The sequence below is a fragment of the Marmota flaviventris genome, chromosome 10 (genome assembly GCF_047511675.1).
Source record: "Marmota flaviventris isolate mMarFla1 chromosome 10, mMarFla1.hap1, whole genome shotgun sequence".
Taxonomy (NCBI): Eukaryota; Metazoa; Chordata; class Mammalia; order Rodentia; family Sciuridae; genus Marmota; species Marmota flaviventris.
Genome location: NC_092507.1, coordinates 99,679,470 through 99,691,889, shown reverse-complemented (window position 1 = coordinate 99,691,889; position 12,420 = coordinate 99,679,470). Strand labels below are relative to the sequence as shown.

The window sequence follows — 12,420 nt, the reverse complement described above, 5'->3', positions numbered from 1 at the left end:
TTGCTTTGGACCTGTGGCAGTATAACACATCATGGTAGGAGCATGTGCCAGAAGAGGTCTATTCACATAATGGTGGTTGGGAAACAGAGAGAAAGCGGGTGGCGGTCCCAATATTCCCTTCAGGGCATGCCCCCAATGACCTAACTTCCTTCCACTAGATTCCCCCTCCTAAGGGCTCCACCCTCTCCCAAAATCATCACCCTGGGGCACCAAGCTTTAAACGCATGGACCTTTGGGGGACACCGAATCCAAATTGTAGCACTAGGCGTGTTTAAACTGTTCATTAGCCTGTGGGGACTAGTAGCTACAGTATTGGGCTATATTACCATTTCCATCACTTCAAAACCATTCTATTAGGTAGTTTTGCTCTATGGGAGTAATGTAAAACAATGTAAGAATTTTTAAAATGATGAGTTCAATATGAGCTAAGATTCTTTTTTGATCTAACAGTTTCACTTCTAGAAACCTATCAGCACAGAAATACTTTCATGGAGCAAAGGTGTGTGTGTGTGTGTGTGTGTGTGTGTAAATTCATACATATACAGCTTTTTAAATAGATATACAGCTATATTTACTAAAATGTACCTTTTTAAACAACACAAATGAAAAGAACTCAAAACACAAATGTATCATCCATCATAAGGGAAATAATTAAATACATAATTACTTGCCTACTATAGAATTTTATGCATCTATATAGAAAATTATCTAAATTGTTAAAAATAACCAAAAGATATTTTAAAGAAATTATTATACATAATAAATGTTAGTGGGGGGAAAAACAAGATGATATGAAGAGTCATTGGGTATTTTTAATATACATCTCTCTTAATTTCTGGAGCTGCATGACATTCCCTGTACTGCAGTCAGATCCAATTTCCTAAGAAAAACTGAAAAGGTTGCCCTTCTATTGGAATCCCTCCAAGTCACCTTATGACTCTGTGATTTGCCCTTTCTGTGGAAGCTATGTCCCTCTGTCCTCTGAGCTGGGGACTTCGTACCTTCGCAGCCATCCCTCACCCATCATTCATATTACAAAGAAAACCAGCTATTTGCCTTTCTCAGAAAATTCCTGGACTTCCCTCTACTAACAAGTCCTTATTCTAGCTTCTCCCACCACACCACAGGGACACAAAGAAATCAAATCTCGCTGATGCCTAGCACCCTGGCGACGCACAGCAGGAAAAAAAAAAAAAAAAAAAAAAAAAACACCAGGCAAAATGTGCGCAGGAACTTCCCCTTGCCTGGGCGCACGGCTGAAGCCTCTGGAGCCTCTCGGCAGCCAGGGCTGCTTCAGGAGCAAGGGCTGCGACACAGAGCTTGCGATCCCACACTCTGATTCGCAGTTATAGTCAAGAGTCTGTTTCAACTCTTGAGGGTTCTGGTGTTCCTTCCTTCTGCTGGGGGACCCCAGCCGAACAGCCACAGTCAGGAGAGGAGAGCGGCCCAAGAGACATCCGATTCCTACCCTTGTCCCAGGGTGCACAGACGCACTACAGGGCGAGGACACAGCGGGCCTTAGGTGAGCTCTCTTGAATTCCCCCCCATTTCTCCATTCCTTCTCCATTCCTCAAACTGCTCTCTGTTCCCCTCCAACCCAAAGGACAGCAGCCCCCTTTTCCCATATTGATTCTTGCGCACCTTTCGCTCCATTCTGCCACGCGCGCCCAACGCACCGCCCAGAAAACGAACTGGATGCGTTGGACCGGGCGCGCGCCTTTGGGACAGTCAGCTAGACCCGGCCCCCAGGACAGAGTCCCCTCGGTCTCTACGGGGAGGACCCCGCCCCTGGCGATCCTGCGCCTCTAGCGGCGGTTCGGGGAAGTCTGACTCGCCAGGCTGGAGTTGCCCCTGCAACTCCTGAGGAGGGAACAGACAGACCATGAGGTCCCAGCAGACCTTCCTCTGCCAAGGCCTCCTGCTCCCCTTGCTGGGTCTGGCCCTGCTCCTCCTTGACTCTCTGGGAGATGACTTACTTTTCCACCAACTGGAATTTGACTCCTACGAAATCACCATCCCCAAGAAGCTGAGCTTCTGGTGAGAGGAGCAGGGTGTCCCCAGTTCCGTGGCCTACCTCCTGCAGTTAGCAGGTAAGAAGCACATCATCCACCTGTGGCCCAAGAAACTTCTGTTGCCGCAACATCTACGTGTTTTCTCCTTCACAGAAGAGGGACAACTGCTGGAAGATCACCCTTATATACCCAAGGACTGCAACTATATGGGCCTGGTGGAAGGATTTCAGGACTCTGACGCCACTCTCAGTACATGCATGGGGGGACTCCGAGGCGTACTGAGCATCGATGCCAAACAGTACCAAATCGAGCCCCTCAAGGCCTCGTCCACTTTTGAACATGTTGTGTATCTCCTGAAGGATGAGGTTAGCAATCAGACCTGTGGTCTAACTGATGATGAAACAGAAAGGCAAATGGCCCAGCAGGAGGATATGGCTAGGATAAGTGACTATACTATGTCCTATAAACACCAAAAGTATTTGGAATTGGTCATGATCTTTGATACTAGAAGATTTGAGTTTGTGAAACATAATCTCTCTCTAATTCTCTATGATGCTATTCTTTTGACTGCAATTATTGACACCTACTATCAAGATATCAATATGAGGATACATCTAAAAGGCATTGAAGTATGGAGCAATGAAGGCCTAATACGTACTGATCATCCGGCTTTAGCTGATGTATTAAAAGAATTTATACGATATAGAAAATACACAATAACTACTCGGATTACTACAGATTGGGTACACTTATATATTTCCAGAAAATATATAGATGCCCTCGCACTTTCCTGGGGAAGAGTGTGTAGTACAGATTTATCTGGATCAATAAGTACCTTTCTAGATGAAAATGTCCTTGGACCTGCCACTTGGACTGCTCATGAACTGGGCCATTCTGTGGGAATGTTACATGATAAAGAATACTGCCAATGTAGAGGTAGGAAGAGCTGCATCATGGGCACAGGGCGAACTGGATTTAGTAATTGTAGTTACGAACTTTATTTTAAACACTTGTCTCAAGCAGCAAAATGCCTAAATGATATCCCACAACCACATTATATAAAAAGCAGATGTGGAAACAGAATTATAGAACAGAATGAGGAATGTGATTGTGGTTCAATAGAAGAATGTGAGGAAGATTTGTGTTGTAGAGCAGACTGTAAATTGAAACTGGGTGCCAACTGTAGCGTTGGACTTTGCTGTGACAAATGTAACTTTCTTCCATCTGGATATGTGTGTAGGGATGAAGAAAATGAATGTGATCTTCCAGAGTATTGTTATGGGAACTCAGATAAGTGCCCAGCTGACACTTACAAGCAAGATGGGACCCCTTGCAGTTATGAAGGCCGTTGTTACAATCAAAAGTGCCGATCCAGATACATGCAGTGCCAAAGCATTTTTGGACCTGATGCTAGGGAGGCTCCTACTAAGTGCTATGAGGTAATTAATATACAAGGTGATCAATATGGTCACTGTGCGATAGAAGATGTCCATACATATATAAAGTGTAAGAAGGAAAATGCCATATGTGGAAGGCTGCAGTGTATAAATGTCAAAGTGATCCCTGATTTGCCAGACCACACAATTATAATGTCCACCCATCTGGAAGAGGACAATATCATCTGCTGGGGCACAGGCTACCATCTAAGCATGCATCCGATGGGGATACTTGACATAGGTATGATATATGACGGCACATCCTGTGGCGAGGACCAGGTATGTTTTAAGACAAATTGTGTCAATAGCTCAGTCCTGAAATTTGACTGTGTGCCTGAGAAGTGCAACGGCCGAGGCGTTTGCAACGCTAATAGAAACTGCCACTGCATGTATGGCTGGGCCCCTCCATTCTGCGAGGAGTTCGGGTATGGAGGTAGCATTGACAGTGGACCCCCGGGACCACGGAAGGAGCTGGTGCCCCCAACAATTCAGGTTTTGTCTGTTATGCTCTTGCGCCTTGTTTTATTTATCATCTCAGCAATTATTGTGTGTTTCAGGCAATTAATAGTAAAATGTTTACAACCCAAACCAAAGAAACCACAAACTAACATTAAGACAACAGATCCCGAGAAAGAAACGAATAAAGTAAACAAGCAATCCTTAGTCATTTGATAACATAGAGTCAGTTGTTTAACAAGCTTATCATTGATCCCAACGGCTCTTCATTCTTCTCCAAAAAAATTCTTAACTTAAATTTCACACACAATTTGATCAGCAAATAAATGACATTCTTGTTTTGGAAGAAAAAAAAATCAGTGCATTTTATTTTCCTAGTATTCACCCTTGTCCCTCCATTTGTAACCAATTTGGGGTGACCTGAAAAGAATGCCCTAATGGCATTTCTAAACTAACCCTTTGAAATTGCCATGTTGTTGTTGTTGCTGTTTTGTTTTGTGGAACTTTGGACTGAAGATTGAACCCAGGGCCTCGTGCATGCTAGGCAAGTACTCTACTACTGAGCTACATCTCCAGCAATCCATGGTTTTGAAGGTGTAGCCCTGCCTTAAAATTCCAGTAAATGAAGTAATGATCTGCCTCTCCCTCTGCGTCCTATAACTTGCTCACTGCTGAGAGCTGCACCTGAGCCCCATCTTGCATGATAAGTGAAGATAACACATTTTATAAATAAACAACATGAAATTAAAGGCTGTGCCTTCAATGAGCATTTTCTCTGTCATGCCTTTCTCCTGGTCTCTCTGGCTCTACAAGGCAGGGTCTTCTTGTAGCACGTCTGGGGTGACCTCAACTGGGTAAACTCTACTGACCCATCATAACACCTGCATTAGTCCACAATCTATAGATGATTCCCATCTTCAGCAGTGTCCGAATGTGAGCAAATTTCTGTGTTTGGGTCATATGCTTGTTGGGCAGTCTTTTTTGAATGTATGCTGAGGGACACCTGGCCTAGGACTGCCACACTCCCAAGTACAACAGAGGCGAGCAGGGATGCCTTCCACCTCCAAGGACCTCCATGTCTCTGCCTCCACATCTCTGTCCCCTTCACACTGCTCCTTGGGTAGGAGGTGAGGACTGAGTGGCACGTTACAAGGGGGTGGGTGCCCAACTCTCATATTCAGGCAGGGGCTTGGCCCTCCCAGACCTCTCAGTCCAAGGTGCTGGGCTTGCAGGAGGCTGGGTCTTCCTGCTCTTCTACTCCTGCCCACGGTCCCCTCCCTCCCCAGAAGCACTGCAGGCCTCTGAGCCCCACCCCAACCTCCTGCTCCTCAGTCACCAGGTTCTTCTGGACTGCTTGGGGACTGTTTTCACTCGGAGGCAAACATCAAGTAACCGGGTTTTGTGCTGATCATCATTCCAAACATGTTTCAGGCTTAGCCTTCAATGAAGAGTGTCCTAGAAACCAAGGACCTTGAATCATAGCTACATACTGATAGTGGTGGCTAACATTCCTCAGAGCATACGAGGTGTCAGGCAGTGTTCTAGGAGCTTCATGTGTACCATTGTGTGTGCAGCTTAAAATAATTCTGTGGGGTTGCCGTTGTTTTTTCCAAATAGAAAATGAGTCACAGCAGGGTTAACCTATGCAGGTTTATACAGGTTATAAATAATGACATTATACAAGAAAAATTTAATAGTAATTCAGGAACTATATTTAGAGAGGAACATTTACTAAGAAACCCTAAAGATATTTTTATATTGGCAAATGTTTTTACAGTTTTCAGTGGGGTACATAAAATGTTGACCATTTTTGTGGACAGTTCAGTAGTGTTTAGAATATTCACATTGTAATGTCCAGAACTCTTTTCTTTTTTTCTTTCTTTATTTTTTTTTTGAGGATCAAACAGAATAAAATTATGTGTTTTAGTCAAATTATTTATAATCTGTGTAAATTTTAAAAGTATAAAGTAAAATACAGGCTAAATGAATTTTCAGCTACCATAAAATTATAAAATATTAGCTGATTCATTGAAAAACAAATACAACATAGAAACCACAATGATAAATTTCATTTAATCATATTAAAGTCAGGAATATGAAGACTGGCTCCATTTTTCTTTAATTTTCCAAATATTACTTATTTCCTACTTCCTCTTACTCTATTTTAACATTCATATAATAACACATTTGTTCTAGAAAAGCATCTGTGATTACAAATAAAAATATGCCTCCACAAGCCCTTAAATAAATACCATGTAAACTACTGAAATGTCAACATCAAATTTCTACTTGAATAAAGAAAATTATTAATGTTAAGTGAGCATTGTTTCACTTATAATGCTGACTTTAAAGAGATCTGGAAATAAAATGTAGTAAAATTATTGCTTCCAAAGTTAAGTTGGCATGATCCCTGAAGACATTGTGCTAAGTAAACCAGTCACAGAAAGAAAAGTAGTATAAGATTCTGCTTATGTGAGGTATCAAGAATAGTCAGATCTATAGTTTTATTTAAACTTTATAATTTTACTTAAAAAATTTAATCTGTACAAGATAGAATTCAAACAAAAATATACTGCACCAAAGCAGTAAGTTGCTGTAAGTTGGATGCCTTTCAGATATTTCATAAATATTAATACCCTTTCGGGTACTGTTTATTCTAGGTAACTAATCCTAACCCCATCTCTTGACATTTCAATGCGTCTTCAAAAGCCATCCTTTTACAGTCTTTAAAATCAAAGGGGTGTCCTGGCATCTAGATATAAAATTCTATATATGTTATGATATATCTTCTGCTTTTTAACCACAGCACTGATTTAATTTATTTGCATGTTAAGCAGTACAATAAATACTTCAAAAAATCTTAAGTGAAGTTTCATAATATATTACTTTGCCAGATAATAAAAAAATTCATGTGTAAAACAAGATATATTTATTTTCATTATTTAAAAAACTAAAATTTATTGTACAATTCCTGGAACTGTAAAATAGCTATTTTTAAAATTTACAGAATCAAGGGAAGTATTTTAAATGTCAAAACATACATGCTGAATGAGATTGAGTATATAATCACCAAAAATCTAAAAAAATTTACAAAAATTGTTTAGACACATAACGTGCATTTACTTGTGAATTACATTCAGTTTGAGGGAAGAAAAAGTACCCCAATGGTTATTAATATTTATGAAATATCTGCAAGGCATCCAACTTACAGCAAAATAACAAATACTGCTTATAGGTTATTTTTATACAAGCTTATTGCTGAATTGGGAAGCACATCTATTACTACTCTTGGTTTTAGAGACAACTGGGTCTTCTGTGGTGGGAAGGGCATTAAGACAAAAAGTCCTTTTGAACAGCACATAAAGAACAATAAGGATACAAATAAATACGAAGGATGGCCTGAATTTGTAGAAATGGAAGGATGCATCCCCCAGAAATAAGACTGAAGGAAATATGGAGAAAATGGAAGGAAGCGCACTTTATTGAAAGTGTGGGAGACTCATAAAGAAGAAACTACGTGTAAATATTTTAAGAGCATGCAGCCATCTTGGTGTGTGCATGAGCATTATCTCTTTTGATATCAGGTTTTTTTATGGCTAACGTAAATAGATGTCTTTGTAAATAGTCCTCATGGGCAAATCACTGAACCATTTTTAAGCACATTTCCTTAAAAGTACAAATGTTTAGACTGCTATGTTTAATAACATACATCAATTCTAAAAGCATACTTAGTGGATTACTGATCAGATTGTGAAAAACATGTTGATATATATGGTTGCTGTGAATATCAGTCATGGAATAACATGGCTTTTATGGAGGAGATTTTGTTTATAAATATATGTATATATATATATCTGGCCTTGTGATGACATTATCTTTTAAAGTCAAAAGAGATTTAACTAGTCATATGTGTAGTGTCACCTTATAGTCCATTTCTCCTGATGTACCTCTTTTCTTAGTCTTTATTTTCCCTTCCAAAGAAACCAAGAAATAAAATGTTGGATATGAAAACTCATATCAGATTTGTGAAGAGTACAACAAATTCTTTAATGCACACAGCAAAAAGTCAATATAAAAACGTAGGTGTCCTTTAGGACCACAGCTTATGAATTTTGTAGTAGTGATATCAATAACTTGATCTTATATAAGCTATTTAGAATGAAGCTGGAGGTGGAAACTCCACAGAGTTGGAGAAGCAGGCCAAGTCCCTCCCTGACTCAATTAGGTCATTTAGGACAGATAAAAACAGTATATTTAGAGCAATACTGGTATATATTTTCCTTATTTGTTATTGGCATTGACTAAGTGATTTGAAAAGAGCTATGCTTTAATATCATGACACTTTTGATTTATAAACTGAGAAATTAATTTTCTACGTACTTCATCTAACTTCATAACTGCAATTATTGCCCAAAACTATAGTGGCATATTTAGAAAAGTCCAGATTACCGAGTAGACTGGCAATATTTTTTAAATAATTTTAGTTGACCTAAAATGACTGCATTCCCAATTCTACATAAAAATATAAGAGATCCAACTTTTTCCTTAACTTAAGATGTTTACAAAGTTACTTAGTTTTATTTACTTTAATTTTTCTAGGGCATTAAATTTCTATTATGTATGAAGTATCTTAAATTGGAACATAAACAAATTTAATAATCCAAACTGCCTTTCACAGTATAAGGCAGCCCAGAACTCTTTTCATCTTGCAAAATTGAAAACTCTACATCAACAGCTCTCTGGTCTTCCCTCTCTCCATCCCTGGCCATTCCCATTCCACTTTCTGTCACTATAGATCTGACTATTCTTGATACCTCACATAAGCAGAATCTTATACTATTTTTTTTCTTTTTGTGACTGGTTTACTTAGCACAATGTCTTCAGGGATCATGTATGTTGTAACATGTCCATAAGAGAAAAATTCTGAGATATCCTACATTTAATTACAAGGACTAGTGGGTGGAGGAGAGGCAAGATAAGGAAAATTAATCAGCTAATAGCTATAAGCCAAATCAACAAAAGACTATTCCACATTTCCAACCATATGACCTAAATCCCACAGGAAAGATGGCCAGGTGCCATTCATTGCAACCTACTTAAAACCTTAACCAATTCAAAAGCAACCAGTACTTCTCCTTATGGACTGTCCACTTTCTCCACTTGAGTGTTATCCTCTCCCTCTTATCCATAGCCAATGTTGATTCAGTTTATGTTTTCCTTCTCCAAATCTCTGTTACAAAAATACTCTTGGTTTATGGGCTGGGGATGTGGCTCAAGCGCTAGCGCGCTCCCCTGGCATGCGTGTGGCCCGGGTTGGGTCCTCAGCACCACATACAAACAAAGATATTGTGTCTGATGAAAACTAAAAAATAAATACTAAAATTCTCTCTCTCTCCCTCTCTCTTTAAAAAAAAATACTCTTGGTTTATAGATACAGAGGACATTTTTTCTAACTGCTATCTAGCCCTGCTACTGAAAGTTGCAAAAGCTTGTCCAAGGATCTGACCCTTTTCTGGCTAGCATCCGTAATGGCTCAATACTCCCTTTGATTTCAAAGATCCCTCAGTCTCAAGTGTTGTTTTCACCATGTATTGGAATTTCCTTCTTTGGTAACGCTAGATAATATTTGAATTTAGCTATATTCTACACAGTATTTAACCATGCACTGAATACTTGGGTTGCTTCTACTTTTTTTTTTTTTTTTCGATTATTAGTAGTGTTGCTGTGAACAAATATTTGTTCATGCCCTTGCTTTATTTGGGGTATATATTTACAAGTGGAATTGTTAGATCATGTGGTAATTGTATTTTTAAGTTTTTTGACTGCCCTACTGTCTTCCACAGCAGCTGAAGCCTTTCAAATTCCCTCAACGTGCACATGTGTTCCAATTTCTCTGTATCTATCCTAAAACTAGAATTTTCTGGTTCTTAGAAAACAGTCTTCCTAATGAGTAGAAAATGGTACTTCATTGTGATTATGATTTCCATGTCTCTAATGATTAGCAAAGTTGAAGATCTTTTATATAGACTTACTGGCTATCTGGATATCTTTACTGGAGAAATCTGTATTCAAATCCCTTTTCTATTGTTTATTTGGGTTGTTTGCTTTCTTATTTCTGAATAATTATAGGAGTTCTTTATATATTCAGAAGATTAACCTTTTATCCAGTTATATAAATTGAAAATAGTTTCTCCTGTATGTTGCCTTTTTAAAAATATATATATTTTTAGTTGTTGATGGACCTTTATTTTATTTATTTATTTATATGCGGTGCTGAAAAATGAACCAAATGCCTCACACATACTAGGCCAGTGCTCCAACACTGAGCCACAACCCCAGCCCTATATGTTGCCTTTTCATTTGGTCAATTTTTTGCTTTGGTGTGCAGAAGTATTTTATTTTGATTAGTACAATTTAGATATTTTTAACTTTCATTATTTTTGTTTTTAGTGTTATAGGAAAGAAATCCAATTGCCAAATCCAGTGTCATGAACCTTTTCCCTTATGTTTTCTTCTAAGTCTTTTATTATTTCAGGCCTTATGCTGAGTTCTGATCCATTTTGGGTTTACTGTTGTGTATGGTATAAGGGTGCAGCTTTATTCTTTTGCAGGATATCCAGTTTTCCCTTCTTATGGTTTAGGTTATATCCCCTCAAAAGTCATGTGTCAGACAATATAAGAATGTCCAAGGGTGAAATGATAAGTAAGCAAGTAGGTTGTGACTGGGGTAAATAGGTTGCTGGAGGTATACCTTTGGGATTCATATTTTGACCCTCTTAGGCAGAGTTCTCTGCTTGCTGGTTGCCATGTCCAGAGCTTTTTTTCTCTGCTCTATCCTTCTGCCTCATCTTGGGCCCAGAGTTATGGAGTTGGCTGACCGTTCACTGAACCTCCACACTGTGAGCCAAAATCAACTTTTTCTCCTGTAAGTTGTTCTTGCCACATAATTTGGTCACAGCAATGAAAAGCTGACTAAAACACAACACCCAGCATTAATTTTTTTTTAACTTAGTGACTTTGTTAACTTACTAAGATATTTTTATTTATGTTACTTGTGAGTACTCTTACAAGTACAACCTCATAAGTTCTCACCATGATTTTATTTTTGAAGTTTTACTGATTTCTGTTTTACCTTATATAATTGTATAACAGTGTATCTCTTTTTTTTTAAGAAAATATGTCTTGGTTTTTTTTTTTTTAGTTGTAGATGTACACAATGACTTTGTTTTATTTTTATTTATTTTTATGTGGTGCTGAGGATCAAACCCAGTGCCTTACACATGCCAGGCAATTTCTCTACCGCTGAGCCACAACCCCAGCCCAGTGTATTTCTTTTGATAAGGAATTTGCCAATTTTCCTAGACCTCTTTAAAAAAAATTAGCTTTGTTGTTTCTTGTATTTAACATTTAGTCCTATTTCTAAATATTTTTTCCAAAGGACAAAATAGAGTCTTTGCTCATCATATGAAGAATTACATTCCCTGGGGCTGGGGTTCTGACTCAGTGCTTAGACCGCTCACCTAGCACATGCAAAGCCCTGGGTTTAATCCTCAGCAACACATAAAAATAAATAAGCAAAATAAAGGTATTGTGTCCAACTACAACTAAAAAATAAATATATTTTAAGAAAGAATTACATTTCCTTTCATATAGCAAATTTCAGGTTACATTTTAAAATATTTGTTATAGAATCTTTGTTATTGACCAATATTGTGATCTAAGAGATGTTTGGTTGGGCTCATCTCTTTCCAATATTGGTAAATACTAGCTTTCTCTCTCTCTCTCTCTCTCTCTCTCTCTCTCTCTCTCTCTCTCTCTCTCTCTCTCCAGTGCTGGGAGTTCAACTCAGGGTGTCTTATATACTTGGCAAAGGCTCTACTACTGAGCTACACCATCAGCCCTTTCATTTCTTCTTTTTGATTCTGTCTGTTTCATTCCTTCACATTCTTCTTACTTTTTTGTTCATATTTTGATTGTACAAACTTAAGGTATACAACATGAAGATATACAATTTAAGGTATGCAAATACAGTGAAATGATTTACTATAGATAAGTAATTTAGCATATCTATTATTTGCATAGTTACTTCTTTTGTGATAAGTAAGAACACTTAAAATCTACTCTTAACTGTAAGGTCCTTGCTTAGCATCTGGGTGGCCATGTTAAGTGACAGCTGCCATTTTCCTGCCCAAGGGCCTTTCCAGGAAAGGCTCACCACTCCCTCATACCAATCCCACCCTTAAACCACCAGCATTAGCCCCCCACCTTCCCACTCTGATCCCTGAGCCTGGCCCAAAATCTAAGCCTGCCCTGCCTCTCTCTGTCTATGGAGAGATGTGCTTTAGTTTGTCAGCTCTGACAAATAAACTGTCGTGCGTATTGTATTGTATGTATTGTGTGTATATCTGCCTGGTCTCAGTTTTTCATTTATCACTCGCCTGTCTCCGGGTTCCTCGCTTTCCTTTCATCAACAATGTTTGTTATATAGTAAAATATCATTACAGTTTGAGTACAGT

The 12,420-nt window shown here is 38.6% G+C and overlaps 1 protein-coding gene across 1 annotated transcript; it reads left to right on the top strand.

Moving 5' to 3' along the window:
* The first annotated feature begins 1,882 nt into the window (after positions 1–1,882).
* On the top strand, positions 1,883–4,120 carry Adam30 (ADAM metallopeptidase domain 30). Its single transcript, XM_027951775.2, is given in 1 exon segment — positions 1,883–4,120. A coding segment is annotated over 1 exon segment (2,238 nt).
* The last annotated feature ends 8,300 nt before the right edge of the window (positions 4,121–12,420 follow it).